Here is a 19,654-nt window from a genome sequence, read left to right as displayed (position 1 = left end):
GTGCCCTTGATGGCAAGGAGTGCCTTTTTACAGCTTTGTAAAAGGACATAGATCCAGCTCTTTGATCGTGTCGGTTGCAAAGGACTTCCCCTGTGTTCTATTCTCAGGAATCCCTATTAAAATAAGCTGCTGAATCAAAACAGAGAATGCTGCATCAGAAACCAAAATTAGTTGACAGTGACCCTCACAAAGATGCCAGAATTTGATAGTGAAGCCGTGTGTTGCAATGAGGTCTGCTGATAAGACTGGCCAACCAGGGTAGAGATCTATAACACTGGGGGCAGAAGGCTCCGGATTCCCACCTAGATTCTCTATACGCTTATGGCTCCTCTGCAAGACAGGTAAGCTGCTCCTTCCTGGTGGCAGGCGAGTGGGTGGGAAAAGACTGTCATGGGGGGAAAGGTTTTAAGGGACTTGCAGAGGAGCAAACCAAGGTTTCATTCTGGAGACAAGGTAGCAGGACAGACAGAGTGCTACGCTAATAAGGTTAGCACCTGACATTGCATTGCATTGCATTGAATTCCTTTAATTCATTTCTAATCCACCCTTTCTCCCAAAGCAGCCCATTATCAAATATTGATCAGACCTTCCATAGTACTAGTTACAGGTACCGTAGGTAGCCGTGTTGGTCTGACGTAGTCTAAACAAAATTTTAAAAAATCCTTCCAGTAGCACCTTAGAGACCAACTAAGTTTGTCATAGGTATGAGCTTTCGTGGCATACCTATGACAAACTTAGTTGGTCTCTAAGGTGCTAGTGGAAGGGTTTTGTTTTGTTTTGTTTTGATCAGACCTGCGAGGGTTCTTTGTGCAAATGAACTTGGCAGTGTAGCAGAGAGCCGTGGCTAACAGAGACCTTGTCCGCATTGGAGGAAAATGTGGATATGAACAAGCTTGCCTCCCCATTAGTGTGGGCATGTCCATATGACACCCACCCTCTTGCCCCAGTGTTCTGCCGAACCTTTCCCTCTTTTAAATGTGAGGTTTTGCAATCCTTGGGAAGCTCAAAGTGGAAGAGCCCCACACTTGAAGTGGGAAAGGTCTGGAACAACACTGGGTTGGAGTCCAATTTTATTACGCTGTGGTCAAACCTTGAGCAGTTTTAACTGACATCTGTAAGAGAGCCTTCCAATGGGCTTGAAGTGTCCTGATTTGCTTCTTAAACACCATACACAGTGGAAAGTATCTTCTGTCCTTTGACTTAGCGTTAGGGTTGCCAGACTCAATAGAGGACAGGAATTCTGTGCCTTTAATTGCCCTGCTCCCTTTTGAGTCTGGAAACCTTAAAGAGAAACCAGCAGACCCTTTGTTTAATTTCCAAGCTGGTTTCTCTTTAAGGTTTCCAGACTCAAAAGAGAGCAGGGCAATTAAAGGCACAGAAGTCCTGTCCTCTATTGAGTCTGGCAACCCTACTTAACGTTCAGTTTGTGATGGAACTCCCTGTCTCACATTTGTTTGTTTTAAGCCAGCTCAGACTCAGACCATTTGGGACTCTGACCTGTGGAGCCTGTTCCCTTTAGATATCAGGGCTCATCCACTTCCTTTTGTTGACCTGCTGCTTTCCCCCAAGAAAAAATTAAGGGCTCTTTACCCCTTAATTCAGGCATAGGCAAACTGTCCTCCATATGTTTTGGGACTACAACTCCCATCATCCCTAGCTAACATGACCAGTAGTCAGGGATGATGGGAATTGTAGTCCCAAAACATCTGGAGGGCTGAGTTTGCCTATGCCTGCCTTAATTGGATCAAATGGCATTTCAGGTTTTCTCTGGATTGACGCTTGCTCCTATTGAGAGGTAAAGAGTGGTTTTCCCTGTGGAAAGGAGCAGGGCAAGGAGAAAATTGCTGGGACTTGTGCTTTCTAGGCATGGGACATGGATGAGCCCATAATGTGTTTTATCCCTAAATGCTCTTTTATTCATTCTCTCCCACGCCCACCGTTTCTGGACCTAGGTATTGAAGGTTTGCAGCAAAGGATGAAGCACCTATGGCCCCTCCAGCTGTTGCTGGACTACAGTTCCATTGGCCACAGCAGCTGGGGCTGATGGAAGTTGGGAGTTCAACAACATCTGGGCAGCCGCAAGCTCCTTTGCCCTGATTTTCCTCTGCTCTGTTTTCTCAGGAGGCAGGTGATAAGCAAGCTGCTTTTCCTGCCTCCTCCCTTTCTGAAAACATCCTGCTGATTTCAACCTTGGAAATAGCAGCAAATGAAAAACGACAAGCAAATGGGTGGGTGAGCTTCCACTGGGAGAAAGGGTTCCAGCCTCCTGTTCTTAAAACCACCCTTTTTTCAGCCAAACAATGTGCTCCTGATGAAGGGAGGTAGCACACTTCCGGTGCCCGGGGGCAGCTCTTGGTCCCATCCGTATCAGACTTTTAAAGCATGTGACCTTCCCCAAAGTATCCTGGGAACTGTAGTGTACCTGCCGCAGACCTGCAGCTCCCAGCAGCCTTAACAAGCCACAGCTAATGTGATTTAAAGCTATGTTAATTAAAGGTGTGGCATTTCTGTGCCCCTGGAACCTGATCCAAATGACTTTGGAGCTCAAGGCTCCTAACCATCTCATAAAAATATAAGATCCATATATTTTTCTGTTTCCTCCTTTCAACAGGGACTTCAAATGAATCTGTCCAAGATGTATTGGCCCTCGCTGTCTCCTAAAACCACCTTGACATTCTTCGGCTTCCTGCTCCTATGCCATGGATCGGAAGGGGGCTTGCTGTCCATGGCGAATCCCAGGGAGAAGACTTCTGAAGACCACCCACTGACCTCTGACGCCACCTCTGTTCCTCTCCGCATCTTCCTGAGCTCCATCTCCCCCCAATCCCCCCAGTTGCCCCGAAAAGGGGTTTCCTGTGAGGACTTGATGCCTGAAGCCTTGGATGGTTTTGCTGATGTGCCCAAGCTCTCCCAGACCGTCATCCGAGCTGCATTAGTGTTGGCCCTGCAAAGGGCAGGCTGTAGTGGGCATGCGGAAACCCTCGTCCTGCACCTCTACGAGGACCTAGGACAGGTAGATTCGGACGACCTCCTGTTTGTGATGGCCGGGACTCTGAACACCACTCACTCCCCTGGTCAGAGGAAGAGCAGCGTTGCCTTGCAGTTCAACCTGGACCAGCTTGCGCAAACGCCAGTCCGGCACTGCCGAGGTCTGTTGCCGGTGAACGGATCCCTCCTGCACGGCAAGACGCACAAAGTCTACCGGGGTTTTCTGGAGGCTTCCAAGGCCTGCCAGCGTCTAGGGGATTCCTGTGCCGGAGTGGCCTCCAACGGCAGCAGCTTCTTCTACGTGGTGGAAAGAAAGGGCAGCTACTTCCTGCCCCGCCATGGCGCCTCCTCCTGGCTCCACCAGTGCCGCAGGCTTGCAAGAGGCCGCCGTTCCACCCCGGACAACTGTGCTAGTGAGACGGAGCAGAAAGTACATGCAGTCGTGAACTGGATTCCTGGGGTCAGCACAGTCTACAACCTTGGAACCACCATTTACTTTGCAGCTCGGGACTGCAAAGAGCTTGCAGAGGAACGCGGTATAGATACCCTTGTAGATGTCGGCCAGGATGCATTGCTTGCTGTGACAGGCGGGGCAAGCAGCGTTATCGGAATGGGGATTTCTGCAGCGGTAAAGCCAGCAGTCCGAAGCGGTGTGCATTCTTTGATACGCTACTTCAGAGAGAAGGGAGATCCTTATCCTGTCCCCTCCAATCACTCGGGCCCCGTCAACGTCATCTAGTTGCAACAAAGCTCTTTCTCTTCTCGATCAAGCATTTCTTGCTATAAAACTGTATGCTCAGTCTGTTATTTGCAGCATGCTTTTGCATACTAGATATGCTTTGGGCTTATCAACCTTGCTATATGCTTGTGAAACTTGGACCATTTATAAACACCATATCCAACTCCTCGAAATATTCCATCAACGGTGTCTCCGAAAATTTTTTACACATCACTTGGGAAGACGGGCAAACTAATGCCAGTGTACTGGAAGAAGCAAATACCACCAGTGTTGAAGCAATGATTCTTCAACATCAACTTCATTGGACGGGTCATGTTGTGCGGATGCCTGATGACCGTCTTCCAAAGCAACTACTCTATTCCGAACTTAAAAATGGAAAGCGTAATGCTGGTGGTCAACAAAAGAGGTTTAAAGACTGTCTCAAGGCAAATCTTTAAAAATGTAGTATAAACACAGACAACTGGGAAACACTGGCTTGCGAGCGCTCCATTTGGAGAACAGCCTTGACCAAAGGTGTTGTGGGCTTTGAAGACACTCGATCTCAGGACACAAGGGAGAAACGTGCTAAGAGGAAGGCACGCTTGGCAAATCCACACCGTGATCAACTCCCACCTGGAAACCAATGTCCCCACCGTGGAAGGACATGCGGATCCAGAATTGGCCTCCACAGTCACTTACGGACTCATTGTTAAAACTGTGTTTATGGAAGACAATCTTACTCGGCTACGAGTGATCGCCAAAGAAGAAAGACTAAGATGATTTGGGCTTACAGTGGTGCCTGGGTTCTCAAACTTAATCCATTCTAGAAGTCCGTTCCAAAACCAAGGTGCACTTTCCCATAGAAAGTAATGCAAAATGGATTCATCCATTCCAGATTTTTAAACACAACCCCTAAAACCACTGATCCATAAAATGAAAGCAATAAACAATGTACTGCAGTCACACAATCAATCAATCAGTCACAAAAAAAGAGCCGCAGAAACAAAAACGCAAAATAAATCGCAAAAACAGACAGACCTCAGAGTAACACTCAAAATGAAAGTGTGGCACTCAAAAAGGAGCACGTTCGGCTTCCGGAAAAAAAGTTCGTGAACTGGAACACTCACTTCTGGGTTTGCAGTGTTTGGGTCCCAAGTTGTTTGAGTACCAAGGCATTTGAGAACCAAGGTACCACTGTATCTAGTATTTGGGCATAGAGCTTTTGCATCTTGCAGTGGGTCTTATGGAGACTCTTAGGAGAGGTTGGCATTAATGCCCAAGCAGTTTTTTTGAGCACCAGATACATTTGTTTCGTATTGATTTCCTCCTTCATTTCTTCTTGTCTGCCTTGTATCTCATAATACCTTCTTGCATGCTTCCTCCCTCCCTACCGCACTTGCTTGCTTCCTTTTCCTTGTTCCCTACAAAAATAATGGAATGCAAATCTTTGTGCTTATTCTGCCCATTTAGAACAGGCGTTCAATAGCATTTGCAATCTGGAAATGCAGTGCCTGCTTCCTGCAGCATGCTTCTTCCACCCTTTAGCCGCCCAGCATCGCCTGCCCTCAAAGCGTGTGGGAATTGCCATCAGAATGATGCGCCGCCACGCTAATTTCGATTGTGGTTTGGAGAAGGCCAATGCCATCGCTCCCATTTCTGGTCAAATGTCACCCGCAGCCGATGCAGTGGGTGGGTGTGCAGTTATGCAAATATATAAGAATTGGAAATAAACGGTCAAAGGTGAACCTATATGAAGCACTCTTGCCAGAATTGCTCCCTCTTATTTCCGATGTTCAGGCTATGAGTGCCGTCGTGCGAGGAGCTGAAATGGCACCACCCACACATAAGATAGAGTTATCTGAAAGCTTAGGGTGGGGGGAACTCCCAAGATTTGCAGAACTAATGAATACTGTATGCTCAGCGATCACAGCATACTGTGAAATGCAGGAACCGACTAGGGTGGCTGGAATCCTGAACGAGGTACACTCAAGGGTGCAATACAGTGGTACCTCGATGTAATTACACAATTGGTTCCGGAAGTCTGTACTTAACCTGAAGCGCACTTAACCTGAAGCGAACTTTCCCATTGAAAGTAATGGAAAGTGGATTAATCCGTTCCAGACGGGTCTGCGGAGTACTTAAACTGAAAGTACTCAAACCGAAGCGTACTTAAACCGAGGTATGACTGTATCTTGTTGAAGGTTCCACTGACATTTTTCTTCTTTTTTAAAAAGTGGTTGGTGCTTCTGGGTTTTCCCTTAAAGTAGTATTAAATGTTGCTGGACTACAACTCCCATCATGCCTAGCTAGCAGGACCAGAGACCAGGGATTATGGGAGCCGTAGTCCATCTGAGAAAGGCTGCTATAAATGAAACCTATGGTCTTTACAGTGGGACGCGGGTGGCACTGTGGTCTAAACCACAGAGCCTAGAGCCAGCTGCTGCCCACCTAGCAGTTCGAAAGCATGTCAAGTGCAAGTAGATAAATAGGTACTGCTCCAGTGGGAAGGTAAACGGCGTTTCCGTGCACTGCTCTGTTTCGCCAGAAGCGGCATAGTCATGCTGGCCACATGACCCGGAAGCTGTCTGCAGACAAACGCCGGCTCCCTCGGCCAATAGAGCGAGATGAGCGTGCAACCCCAGAGTCGTCCATGGCTGGACCTAATGGTCAGGGGTCCCTTTACCTTTACGGTCTTTACAGGTGCATGGGATCACAAATGTCAAACAACCCACTACACATGGCCCACCGAGGAAGCCTGCTTTAAGCATTAAGTTCACATGCAGCTCAGGCACGTTCTAGGACAGGGGTGGGGTGGGCCCTTTTTGGATCTTTATCTGCCCCCCCACCCCACCCCATGGGACAACAGTAATCAGCTGGTGTAAACAATCAGAGAGCGTTTCCAGTCCTCTTGTTGGCACTTTATGCGCTCAGACTTGGGACAAAGGAGAAAGAGCATGAACCATTGTGCGTGTTAGAACTGCTTCTGTGACCATTTCCAGCAGTGGCTGAAGCCTGACTGCTTGCGAAAACTTTGGAACCACTCCCTTTGCTCAAATTCAGCTGTTCACGTGGTTACTCTTCATATACTCAGAGGAGCCTTACATTTTATGTTTATTCACTTGTTCTTCTATGTCACTATGAAGGAATATGAATCAATTGCTTTGGGTAGCAGATACTGGTCTTGGCGGTGAGCAACCTCAAGCTCTGTCTTGTTTAGAAGACAATGGGGGTGAATGTTGGCCTTTGTTTCAGATACACACTGTTGGCCTCCCTTGGACATTTTTTTTGTTCTGTTTTTTAAAAGGTTCCTGCACTGAATGCTGACTCAGGGTTTGACTCGTGGTATTATGTTGCTGGAGGAAGAGAGGTGGCAGAAAATGCTGAAGATGATTACTAGTTTCCAATTCCTTTTTTGTTACAGGAGTTTGCAGCTCCATCAGGAAACCTTAAAAAGAACGAAAGTCTTAAACAGGCATGGCCAAACTTCAGCTGTTTTGGGACTACAATTCCCATCACCCCTGACCACTGGTCCTGTTAGCTAGGGACGATGGGAGTTGTAGTCCCAAAACAGCTGGAGAGCCAAGTTTGGCCATGCGCTGGTCTAAAATAACTAGGGCACCGTCCCTTAAAGACCGACAATAGTTTTCTTCAGTCAAAAACTATTGGTTTTGCACAACGTTCAGAAATGTTTGCTGATCGCTGATGACGATAAACAAATAAGGAGCTGGGGGGGTGCATCACTTCCAGGAGTGTCCTGTTTCAAGATGGCGCTGACTCATCTCCACCCCTGTGTGGACACATGGCACCTCCATACCAGTGGCAGTCAAATTATGTAGAAAGGAATAGGGGCGGGTTACACTCCCAAATAAGCTTTGCAAATCATACCACCACATGCCCATGAAACTGCCCTGTCTTAGATAGCGCTGAGTTGTGTCTGACCCAACACTTGTTCCGAGCATAGGACACCTTCAACCACTGAGCAAAAGCAGGCTCACACATGCATGTTCAGTGGTTGATAACCGCAGCGCTATGTGATGGCTTGAACTTGTGAATGGACCATCAGAGATATAACACCACAGGCAGTAAGAGCTTATTATCTCCACAGGCCAGTACTTTTCAGTGGGCTCAGTAGACTACTGCAATTCGTTAGATACATGGGTGTGCTTGGCTTCTGAAGATGGTTTGGAAACTTTAGCTGGGGCGGAAATCAGCAGCCAGGTTGTTCACCGGGGCAAAATGGCATGAGACTGTAACACTAAGTCCCGGCCTGTCTGCACCGGCTGCCCATCAGTTTTCAATTCAAAGTGCTGGTTTTGAAGCACTTCAATGACATACAGTGGTACCTCTGGTTACGAACTTAATTCCGGAGGTCCATTCTTAACCTGAAACCCCTCTTAACCTGAGGTACCACTTTAGCTAATGGGGCCTCCCACCGCGCCACCGCCATGCGATTTCTGTTCTCATCCTGAAGCAAAGTTCTTAACCCGAGGTACTATTTCTGGATTAGCAGAGTCTGTAACCTGAAGCGTCTGTAACCTGAAGCGTCTGTAACCTGAGGTACCGCCTTAAGTGAGAACAGGCCTTTTCTGTAGTGTCTCGCTGTTTGTGGAATGCTCTTGCCTGGCACCAGGAGTACCAACTTGAATAAAACATGGGGGTGGGGAGCAGATAAGCCCTACCCTGTACAATTGATCCCAAGACACACACCATTTAAATGGCAATTCCCAGCAACTGGGGGGGGGCCTTCAAATATTCTATCCCCCCCAGAAGCGACATATCGGTCCCTAGGAGTGGACTCCAATGTCTGGCACCATCATCACATAGAGTTGGAAGGGACCCTGAGGATCATTCAAGTCCAACCCCCTGCAATGCAAGAATATGCAGTTGTCCCATACAGGGATCGAACCTGCAACCTTGGCACCATCGGCACCACGCTCTAACCAACTGAGCTATCCAGGCAGCTAGCTGGAGAGGGGCTAAGCAAAAACATTCCTCTTTAACCAGGTCTTTGGCCGATTAAAACAAATCTATGCCTTTCAGAAGCGGGGGGGGGGGGGGTTATTAATGCCTTTCTTTCCTTTTTAGGCTTTAATTATTTCTGTGGGGGTGTATTGCTTGCTTGTTTGTCTGATTGTAAGACGGTTTGGGTTGCCCTGGGCAAGTTGAAGGACTAATAATAATACATAATAATTTATTATTTATACCCTGCCCATCTGGCTGGGTTTCCTCAGCCACTCTGGGCGGCTTCCAACAAAATATTAAAATACAGTAGTGCGTCAAACATTAAAAGCTTCCCTAATCAGGGCTGCCTTCAGATGTCTTCTAAAAGTCTGGTAGTTGTTTTTTTTCTCTTTGACATCTGGTGGGAGGGCGTTCCACAGGGCGGGTGCCACTACCGAGAAGGCCCTCTGCCTGTTTCTTGTAACTTGGCTTCTCGCAGCGAGGGATCGGACACAGTGTCCAGCAGAACGATGGGGGTGAAGATGCTCCTTCAGGTTTATAATTTTTTTTTAAAAAAAAAATTAGGAGTCATTTAACAACTGCAAAGAAATCAGGCAATGCAGAACCCACGTGCCAACTAAGGCTGTGGGAGGGCCGACATGGCTTTCCAGGGCTCAGTCTCCGCCCCGTCGGTGACGTCATTCCTGGGAAATCGAAATCCTCGGTGGCTCTTCCTGCTTCGGGTCACCCCTCCCTCCGTGCCTAAGGGCTGCTCGGGCTCTTCGTCCAATCGCGCAGAGCGGTGGCCGGGGCAGAGCCCTAGGCCCCGCCCACCTCCCTTCCAAGCCGCCGCTTCCTCCAGCGCGGAGGGAGGGAGGGAGGGAGGGAGGCGAAGGCGCTCACTGGAATTGCAACTTTCGAAATAACATTCCTCCAAGGCGGCTGAGCGCCGGGTCTTGCGGTTTTGCACCGGTAGGAGAAATCATGGATGAGTGTCAGGCTGGGTGGGGGGCGCAGAGGGTCAGCTTGGGCTTGGATGAGTTGCGTGTGGGGGGGGGAGGAGTCGTAGAGCACATCTGGACAGGTGGATCTGTTGGTGTTGGAGATCTTGTTTTTAGTGTCCGGGATCTGTTTATGCTTTGGCAGAAGATCGCGGCTCTCTCAGATACCTGGGCTGCTTGCAGCAGGTCGGCAAGGATTTCTGGCTTCCAGCTGCTTCGCGGTAGGAATCGCAACCACAACGACACCCCGCCCCAAATGAATTATATTGCTGCGAAGTCCAGAAAAATAAAAAAATAAAGAGCTTGTGGATACAACCACCACGGGGCGATGAGCTCCGTTCGCTCCCGGAATTAAACAATTAAACCCCTGGGCTCGGGATTTTAAAGTTGCAAGCAAGCACGGTATCTGAAGGTATAGGGAAGTTTGTTTTAAGGTGTAATGTTTTATTATTTTGTTTGTCTGTCTGTCTGTCTGTCTGTCTGTCTGTCTGTCTGTGGCTTTTCCTGAGACCCCGCTTTTCTGACACCCCATACCATTGCAAAGTCTCAGAACACAACAAAACAAAAACGCCTTGACCAGAAGGTAACTTCAAGAAGCTCAGGCAGGGAAGGGGAGTTTCCTTGCACCCCTATCTTGCATTGTTCAGGAAACTGCACCCCGGCCTCTGGAGTGTTTTACCTGGGGTCACAGGTGGTCCTGGCGAGGCGGAAAAGGGATGGTAAAGTCTTCCTGTGAATTTGCTTCGTTTTAGGATTCCAGACAAGGGCAGGTAGCGTAGCATCTTAAACTAAGTGCAGGGGTGGGGGTGGTATGCCCCAGGGCCCCCTTGCTGAACTTTACAGCCAGAAAATGGTGATACAGGGGTTAGAACCAGATGCAGGAGAGTTTGGCATAACCAGCTGGCAAATGCAGACATGGCTTTCTCTTTGGAGAACTTTCCTTGTGACAAGGAGCCCCATAGCTGAGATTTCCTTAAATTGAATGCGGAGATATTGTGGCCCCATTTAAGACAGAATTCAATGATATTGAAGCTGCAAGTGGAAAAGTCTTTTTCTCCCTCCCCCTCAATGTCTCTCACAACTAATTCCATTTCTCATTCTCCTTTCAGACTCCATTTATAGCTTATCTGCCCCCCCCATGCTCCCTGAAAACATCCAATTTATTTCATTCCTCCTGTCTGGTCCTTTTACATTCACCTCTGCCTCCTTTGGCATTTTTGATCTCTTCTCCCCTTTCTTTCTGTTCCCACTTTGGAACAGAACACACTTTCCCCATTTTTCTTTGTTATATGTTGTTAAGATGGTTGGTTGTTGTTGTTTTTAGGGTGGTGGGAGGAAGTAGGCTGTATGTGAGAAAGTTGGATCCAGTGAGTATTAAAATATAAACCAGACTAGCCTCCTGGGTTGAGGCGACAGCCTAGGCGATGGGCCATTAAGGGAAACGAAAGGGAAAGATTTCTGTGTCAAACAACAAATGGGTGGGATCATAGAAGGAAGAAGCCGGAGTTTAGAGCCGAGTTGGAGTGATGTGACCTACAAGTTAATGCAGTAAACCAGCGAGTCAGAGCAACATTTGAGAGGGATACGTGATTTTTGTTTGACTCCCAAGGCTGTGGCGATGGAAGGAACAAGACCCTTTGGTGATGTGAATGTTGTGAACCCCTCCACCATAGGCTCAGGCTGTGTATATGTGTAAATAAACCAAATATCATGCAGATAGGGCACTCTCACGAAGCCCGGAACCCCTGGAATCTCGCACCACTCAGAGATTGGGGTGCCGTGCAACAACATTAACATTTTAGCTCACTTTCTTCCTTCAACATGTCCTCTGTTACTTTCCCTTCAGAGGAAGGAGACCTTTCTTCTTGGCTGCCTGCCTTCCTTGCTTGCCAGGAGGTGCTGGTGATGGCATAGGCCCAACCAGAAGGCTCTGGCATGGCTTGTGGCTGTTGAAGATTCATTTCCCGTGCCTTACATAAATGATATGTAAATAAACGTAGATTAGACAAAATGCTGAGTTGCCGAGGTCTGTTATGCAACTGCAAAGACTCTGCGGATCCCTGAGTGTGCTGACGTTTCTTGGCATCAGTCGCTGTGATGTTCGGGCTGAAGAAAGCTTTTGACGTTCCCGAACGATCGACCAGGAGGGAGAGAACATGCCAGTCGGGCATGTGTCTTTGTCAAGGTCCTACTTGTGTGTAGGACACTCCTAACAGTGGCCAGGGAAGAAAAGCGATGAAGGAAAACTGGGCCGGCGATGGCACGGAGGCAAATTTATGACTCTTGTTCCACCGTTTGAGAAACAGCATTTTTTAATTTATGGATCAAGTGGAAAACTCTGGTTTTTCTGGTCAAGCAATGTGTTCCTTCAGGTGCTTCTAGGCTTGTTGTTGCAAGCAGGTAAATTTCCCCCCCTTAATTGGTAGGGTTTTCTGCCAGAAAAATTTAATCTGGATTGAATCGGGGTGGGATGGGCGACTGGAACAATGATGCCAACAGAGACGTGTGGACGATGTGAAAACATGGCATTCATCCTGCAACGGACACCCATCTGGAAGCACCCTCCTTTGTCCCATAGGGAGAAGTGGGTACAAGGAATAATGTGACTAGATGACAGCTGGCTGCAATGATGCTCAACCCAGACAGTATCAATTGGTTGGAATTCCTTGCCCACAACTCCTGACTTCCTTTGAAAGCCCTTGAGAGTCGAATTTGGTACAGTCCGAAGGCTTTGCATTTTTATTTGTAATTTTCCTATTGCATTTTAACGACTGTAAACCATTTTGATATTTTTAAAAATGAAATTGCAGTATACAGTTTAAAAAAACTGACCTCTGCATAAGTAAATCCCTTTGACTGCTTTTAAACCCTGTTGGGTTTGAATAGGCTGTTGTTGAGAACTGAACTTTCGTGTTTCTGAAAGTCTTACTGTATGGTACCTGTTGGCTTATTATTATTATTATTATTATTATTATTATTATTATTATTATTATTATTATGTTTGGTTTGAACTGTCCTGCCTACCCTACCCTACCCTACCCCCATTGTTTGGCATTTTATCTCCTTGTTTTCACATCTTTTAGTTTTCGACTCTGAAACTGGCAGAGTTGCTTAAATCTCATGGTAACAGACTTTTGTAACGGAGCATAACTCAGTCATGATTTCCGATTCAGAGGTCAAATTGGAGTCTTTTTTTAATGTTAGCACTTTATTGTTGCTGTTTTTATCAGTGAAGGAAAAATTGCAGAGCCGAGAATTAAAAAGAAATATTCATAGTGCAATATTGCATCCATTATTTGTGAATTGCTCAGATTAAAATAATTTAACAGATTGCATGTTAAACAGTACAAGTATAAAGATAAATATATATAGCAAGAAATTGAAATTTGCAAAACATTTGCAGCATGTTCTTCTAGCATAATGGAAGAAGAACAATAAAATACTTACAGTTTGCTGTAAGGATAAAAATTCAAAAAAAAATATATGTCCCCTAAAAGCAAATTATGATTATTACAATCTATTACCTACTCTTCACCCTAAGGACTTAGGGCAGGTTACAATAATTAAAACACAATGTTAATATTAAAACACAACGAACAACTTAAAATTGCAGAAATAAAGTGGGTCTTCAAAATATGCATCTCAGGTGTCAAAAGCCAGGGGAAAGAAGTGTGTCATCATTCACCAAAAGCTGTACAGTCGTACCTTGGATCTCAAAACGCCTTGCGAGCCGAACATTTTGGCTCATGAACGCCACAAACCTGGAAGTGGGTGTTCCAGTTTGCGAATGTTCTTTGGAACCCGAATGTCCAATGCGGGCTCCGTGGCTTCTGATTGGCTGCAGGAGCTTCCTTAATATTTACAACCAGATGTAGGTTTCATTTTTGGAATAATACATTTTCAGAGTAGTTTTTGCAGTTAAATCAAAAATTCCTGATTTGGTTATACTATTAGAAATACGTAGACAGATAATTATGAAATTATTGTGAGGTTTAATAAGTTAACTGTTTATATTAGGACAACTTTTCTGCTTTATTTATTTGAAGGAGAAAAATAATCATTTCCTTTATAACAATTTAAACTGTTTATTTAACTAAAACAATAACATTATAGCATATGTTTGAATTGAATTTATTACGGTCCCAGACCAGGCTCACATAGCATATGTATCCATGTTTGTTAACTGTGCTTAAACGGGTTTAAAAAACAAACAAACAAAACCCTTAGACTGAGTTTCAGCACACATGAAAAACTTAATAGAAATCCTTATTTGCTGATGAATGGCTGCTGGACTATAATGTATGGTAACTTAAATAGAAAACAATCTTTAGAAAGATTTTTTTCCTCCAAAAGCATTTAATTTTGAAAATCCAATTTAAATTTTAAAAATCTGATTTAAATTTTAAAAATCTGATTTTTTAAAAACCATTGATTTTTACCCACCCTGCATTACGTATCTTTAACCATCAGCTATCCACTTGTCAATACCTACACGTGCAATCTTTTAGCATCTGCTGTATCTACAAGTGAGGTTACTCCACAAATGATCAAATCCACACTAAATCAGTAATTATCATTTCTAAAATAATTCCCTTTCCTTCCTTCTGCATGTAGGAAAGCCCAATCGTTCACTTTTATGAGGCATAACCCCTGTTCTTCTTATCCGCACAGTTCGCTGCGTCCAAGCTTCTGTCCAAACCTCTTAAGCTTCCGGCCCAAACATCTCTTCTCGTCATCTGTTGTCTATTCTAAAATAGGACCCGTGGCTTGCAATTGCTCCGTTTGCTATGAAGGACTCCTTTCAAACTCCTCATGTTCTGACTTGCTTCCTCAGGCATTGTCAGGTGTCAGCTGTCTTGACCCTCCGGCCAGCAAACATGTCTCAGTGGCAACAGATCCAGAAGTTGGACGGACGTTACCTGGACCAGGTGCACGACCTTTACTCTGAAGACTGCCTGCCCATGGAAGTACGAGAGTACCTTGCCTATTGGATCGAGGAGCAGAACTGGTAATGCCACTTGGTCGCTGTCAAGAAAGGAAACTCCAGTTTCCTGGCTATTTCTCTGCGGGTTAAACCACAGAGACCTAGGGCTTGCTGATCAGAAGGTCGGCGGTTTGAATCCCCGCGACGGGGTGAGCTCCTATTGCTTGGTCCCTGCTCCTGCCAACCTAGCAGTTGGAAAGCACGTCAAAGTGCAAGTAGATAAATAGGTACCGCTCTGGTGGGAAGGTAAACGTCATTTCCGTGCGCTGCTCTGGTTCGCCAGAAGCGGCTTAGTCATGCTGGCCACATGACCTGGAAGCTTTACGCCAGCTCCCTCGGCCAATAAAGCGAGATGAGTGCCACAACCCCAGAGTTTAAATTGTTATAAAGGAAATGATTATTATTTTCCTTCCAATAAAGTAGAGCAGAAAAGTTGTCCAAATATAAACAGTTAATTTATTAAACTTCACAATAATTTCATAATTATCTGTCTATATATTTCTAATACTATAACCAAATCAGTAATTTTTGATCTAACTGTAAAAACTACCGTGAAAATGTATTATTCCAAAAATGAAACCTTCATCCGGTTGTTAATATTAAGTTTATACCAGCAAGAATGAGTCTTTCTGTAAAAAGAAGAAGATTGAAACCAAGTCTTACTGACTAGTGATTTAAATCGTGATTTAAATCGATTTGATTTAAATCAAATCCACCCTGACTATGAGTCCCATCACCCCTAGCTTAGCAGGACCAGTGGTCAGGGATGATGGGAATGGTAGTCCAAAAACAGCTGGAGGTCTGAGTTGGGAAACATTGAAATATATCCTTGTTTTTGTGCATCTGAGCCAAGATTCACCCTCTCGCTGCCATTTCTCCTTTGTGTACCTTTCAGGAGCCTAGCGGCACAATCCGACCCCTCGCAGGCTTGCAGGCTTTTCCACACCATGCTGGGGTTGCTTGACGATCAACTTGGACGCCTTGTTTTGGGGGAAGAAAACAATTCTAACATGGTCCTCAAGCACAACCTGCGCCGCTCCAAACTCAACCTACAGGTATGGGCCTGGTTTGTATGCATGTTGGAGGGCTGAGCTGTAGGGAAACAGCCAAAGCAGAACTAGTATTTCCCTGGGAAGAGAGGCCATGGAGAAGACGAAGTCATACAAAACGATAAAAACCAGTTTGTTGTTGTTGTTTAGTTGTGTCCGACTCTTCGTGACCCCATGGACCAGAGTACGCCAGGTACTCGTGTCTTCCACTGCCTCCCGCAGTTTGGTCAGACTCATATTGGTAGCTTCAAAAACACTGTCCAACCATCTCGTCCTCTGTCGTCCCCTTCTCCTTGTGCCCTCTATCTTTCTCAACATCAGGGTCTTTTCCAGGGAGTCTTCTCTTCTCACGAGGTGGCCAAAGTATTGGAGCCTCAGCTTCAGGATCTGTCCTTCCAGTGAGCACTCAGGACTGATTTCCTGAAGAATGGATAGGTTTCCAGTCCATGGGACTCTCAAGAGTCTCTTCCAGCCAGGGGTGGGGCAAGGGAGGGGCGGGGTTCCATCTTTGGGGGGTGACAAGATGGCACCCCTCAGTGCAGCGGGATCTGTCCGCAGTGGCAGGAATGGGATCCGTCCGTCGCCGCTGCCTGTACAGCCGCCATGCAAGAGCGGCAGCCCGTACGGAGTGCGCATGTGTGGCATTCCGTACGGAGCATGCACGCATGGGATGCTGCACATGCACAGTCCATATGGGCTGCGCTGCCCCAGTGCCGGAAAGGATTCCTCTGCCACTGCCTCCAGCACCATAATTCAGAAGCATCAATTCTTCGGCAATCAGCCTTCTTTATGGTTCAATTCTCACTTCCATACATCACTACTGGGAAAACCATAGCTTTAACTATATGGACCTTTGTCGGTAAACCAGTTTATGACCCCAAAATTCATGTAAATGAAATTCTATATACAGTCTTACCTTGGTTTTCGAACAGCTTAGTTCTTGAACGTTCTGGCTCCCGAAAGCCGCAAACCCGGAAGTGAGTGTTCCGTTTTGTGAGAGCTTCCAATTGGCTGCAGGAGTTTAGGGAAGTTTTTAATGTTTAATGCTGTACTGTGTTTTTACTATTCGGTTGAGAGCTACCCAGAGTGCCTGGAGAAACCCAGCCAGATGGGCGAGGTATAAATTATATATTATTATTATTATTAATTCAATGGAGTGGATAATTTTGGATGGATGTAAAAATTGATTTGCATGGTTATAGTAAAATATGCAGTGATGCATGTGATATGTAAAATGAACCATGGAAAGAGAAGAAGGGAAGTCACTGGATATTCTAAAATTTGTAAAATGTTTAGTTGAAATTGTGAAACAGAAAAATTTTAAAAAAATATTGCACACACAAATACAAAATTAAAATTGGTTGAAACAATTTTGTAATCGGAAGAATGGGATGAGTCTGTCTCTATATGTGCATTTGTGTGTGTTGTATTGTGGAAAAAACCTACGTGGACTGAAGCCCACTTTATCGTATACATTGAGGTATATCTTTAATATCTTCAATATACTGTATTCTCAGTTGGCAGTGAGGGAGAGGTAGGAGATTCATATTTATGTATGTGACACACACATGCATGAGTAAAGAGAGAGAAAATGTGAAATACAAGAAGCATAGAATTCCTCAAGGACAGATGTCAGGTTGTGACATCGGGCATAGGGCAGTCTAAAAATCAAATAAATAAACACACACACCCTCGAATTTTTATTGAGTTTTGTGCAAATACAAGCAAGACTCGACATAAACAAATCTACAGAAAACAAACAAAGAAAATAAGGGGGGGGGGAGAGAAAAGCAAATCATGAACAAAAATGAAATGAAGTTAACTATACAATACTATCCCAAAACATCAATTCTCAAACAAAATACTTTCCCTTTTGGAATAGATCTCTTTTGCTATTCTATTTATTTTCGACTTCCATCTACCTCACCACGATTCATTCTACCTATCTGATCCAGTCCCCCCCCCCTGGTATTTCAATTCCTGTGCTCATCTTGGTATAAGGAAACATTTTTCTGTTTACGGATTTATTCTAGGCACAACCAAATTTTGCTTGTTGAAGCTTGTCTCATTAGACAAGTGTTAAAGCATTCCTACTCCTTTTGGACTACATCGATTGGTTTATTCCTTAACGATTCGGTCATTTTTGCGAGTTCCAAGTACTTGTTTAACTTTAATTCCCATTCTTCTCTAGCAGGAATTAAACAAACAAACAAACAAACAAACAAATGTGGGAAGTGCCTCCTCCTCCTCCTGTCAGTACTGTAACCAGATTGTTGCAGCATACTTGCATGTCCTTTTGGGTCATTTTGCTGTGGCCTTTCCTTCCAGGCCAAGTATCAAGACCAGCCAGAGCAGCTGGCCAACTTCATCGATGGCTTGCTGAGAGACGAGCAAGCGATCCTTGCAGAAGCCTTGGCCGCGTCGCGGGTAAGAGAATCTCGCTTGGTGCTCATGCTGGGCTGCCGTATCTGCTCCTTGCGTTACAGTTCTCCTCCTCCTCCTCCTCCTTCCGAGCGGCACAATGTCTCTTGGTCACAGCCCTAGTTTGCTGGAGGTTTCCGCCTCCTTAATATCCTTCCACCGTATGCTCTCAGCACATGCTTCTCTTCAGTATTTACACCAGGGGTCGGCAAGGTTTACCGGCCATGGGATGGAGCACTCCCACGGAGATCGTCCGTGGGCCGGACTGGCGCAGCGCGAGGCCGGAAATCACTTCTGCGCAGGCGTGATTTTCGGCATCTGGGCATGCGCAGATGCATTTTCCGGTATCTGCGCACGCGCAGACGCGATTTCCAGCGCCGCTTGGCGAGTACCCGCGCCACACTGCACTTGTTTAGTGCAGCGTGCGGGGGACTCGCCGAGTGGGCGGCTCGGTTCGAGGGTGGCTCGTGGGCTAGTGAAACGGTCTTTGTGGGCCGCACGTTGCTGACCCCTGATTTACACTGAAAGTGAATAATCCTAGTTACTAAATTGTACTGTGAGATGCCTTTACTTGCTTTTTTTGCACCTATGTTTTCAGTTTGCATCTTAGAACTGAGCTTGGCGTTGGAAAGTTTGCCAAATCTGCTCTCTCTCTCTCTCTCTCTCTCTCTCTCACACACACACACACACACACACTGTGTAGCTAGTAGAAGAATGGTCTAGATAAGCGAGTAATGAGAGTAGGGTTGTGTGGTTAACAGAAAGAAGAGCATGGAAGTATTCCATGTGCAGATGGCCAATCCCTTTTGAATTTGTTTTTCAAGTGAATTTTCACAACACTGAGGGCTAGAAACTTTAAAATGGCTGACACCTTTGGGGCTCTACAACAGGCTTGCTTTCTGTGTGTGTGGAACTGGAGAAGATGGGCCATCCTAGGCTCATACTCTCTCTGTGTGCCTTCCGCAGTGATGATCCTCAGCCCCAGTGCATAGTTTCCAAATCCGTCTCTTTTGTTTCCTCTCCCTCCCTCCCTCTGCAGGCACAAGTGGAGCCATCGCCCGGTGCCTCTGTGGCCCTCAACCCGCATCACAACATTGAGGGCCGGCTCATGGATATGCGAAGGACTATTCAGGTGAGAGTGCAAGTGTAATAATACCTGCTGGCTTGCTTCCCTTTCGTTGCTGCGTTTTTTGCAGGGATTCCCAATTCTCGGACATGTTAATTCACCGGATCCTGCATGCCACCCATTTTGTGTGCAATATGCTGTGATCCTCTTCCCAACCCTGCTCATGCAGTAGATGCCAGGAACTATGGCTAACATACAATGGTGCCTCGCTAGACGAATTTAATTAGTTCCACGGGTCTTTTCTTATAACGAAAAATTCGTCTAGCGAATCCCATAGGAATGCATTGAATTTTTTTTGCCCATAAGAACGCATTAATTGAATTTCAATGCATTCCTATGGGAAACCGCGATTCGCTAGACGAATATTTCATAAAACGGATTCGTCTAGCGAGGCAACCTCCGCTCAAAAAATCCTTTCGTTAAGCG

The 19,654-nt window shown here is 45.8% G+C and overlaps 2 protein-coding genes across 5 annotated transcripts in view; both read left to right on the top strand.

Annotated features, from left to right (window-relative positions):
• The first annotated feature begins 272 nt into the window (after window positions 1–272).
• Window positions 273–5,457, top strand: APOF (apolipoprotein F). Of its 2 annotated transcripts, none has more exons than XM_035107938.3 (2): window positions 273–341; window positions 2,612–5,457. In XM_035107938.3, the coding sequence occupies exon 2, from the start codon at window positions 2,621–2,623 to the stop codon at window positions 3,725–3,727; it is 1,107 nt and encodes a 368-aa protein (XP_034963829.1). In that variant the 5' UTR covers window positions 273–341; window positions 2,612–2,620; the 3' UTR covers window positions 3,728–5,457. The 2 variants fall into 2 exon arrangements, with proteins under 2 accessions (XP_034963829.1, XP_088517448.1); XM_088661322.1 differs by lacking the exon at window positions 273–341 and adding an exon at window positions 350–486.
• Window positions 5,458–9,481: 4,024 nt separating this feature from the next.
• The window catches only part of STAT2 (signal transducer and activator of transcription 2), a 39,179-nt gene continuing 29,006 nt past the window's right edge, over window positions 9,482–19,654 (top strand). The window contains exons 1-5 of one of the 3 annotated variants that reach the window (XM_035103707.3): window positions 9,482–9,619; window positions 14,483–14,656; window positions 15,528–15,687; window positions 18,010–18,108; window positions 19,142–19,234. In XM_035103707.3, the coding sequence (XP_034959598.1) occupies window positions 14,526–14,656; window positions 15,528–15,687; window positions 18,010–18,108; window positions 19,142–19,234 (483 nt within the window). In that variant the 5' untranslated portion in view covers window positions 9,482–9,619; window positions 14,483–14,525. Of the gene's footprint in view, window positions 9,620–9,747; window positions 9,870–10,040; window positions 10,061–14,482; window positions 14,657–15,527; window positions 15,688–18,009; window positions 18,109–19,141; window positions 19,235–19,654 lie in introns of those variants that run through there. The other 2 variants (XM_060272041.2, XM_060272039.2) reach the window with 2 other exon arrangements.

This window comes from Zootoca vivipara, chromosome 2 (genome assembly GCF_965207765.1).
Source record: "Zootoca vivipara chromosome 2, rZooViv2.hap1.1, whole genome shotgun sequence".
NCBI classification, from domain to species: domain Eukaryota; kingdom Metazoa; phylum Chordata; class Lepidosauria; order Squamata; family Lacertidae; genus Zootoca; species Zootoca vivipara.
Note: the sequence above shows the minus strand (reverse complement) of the source record. Positions and strands in the feature narration are given on the sequence as shown.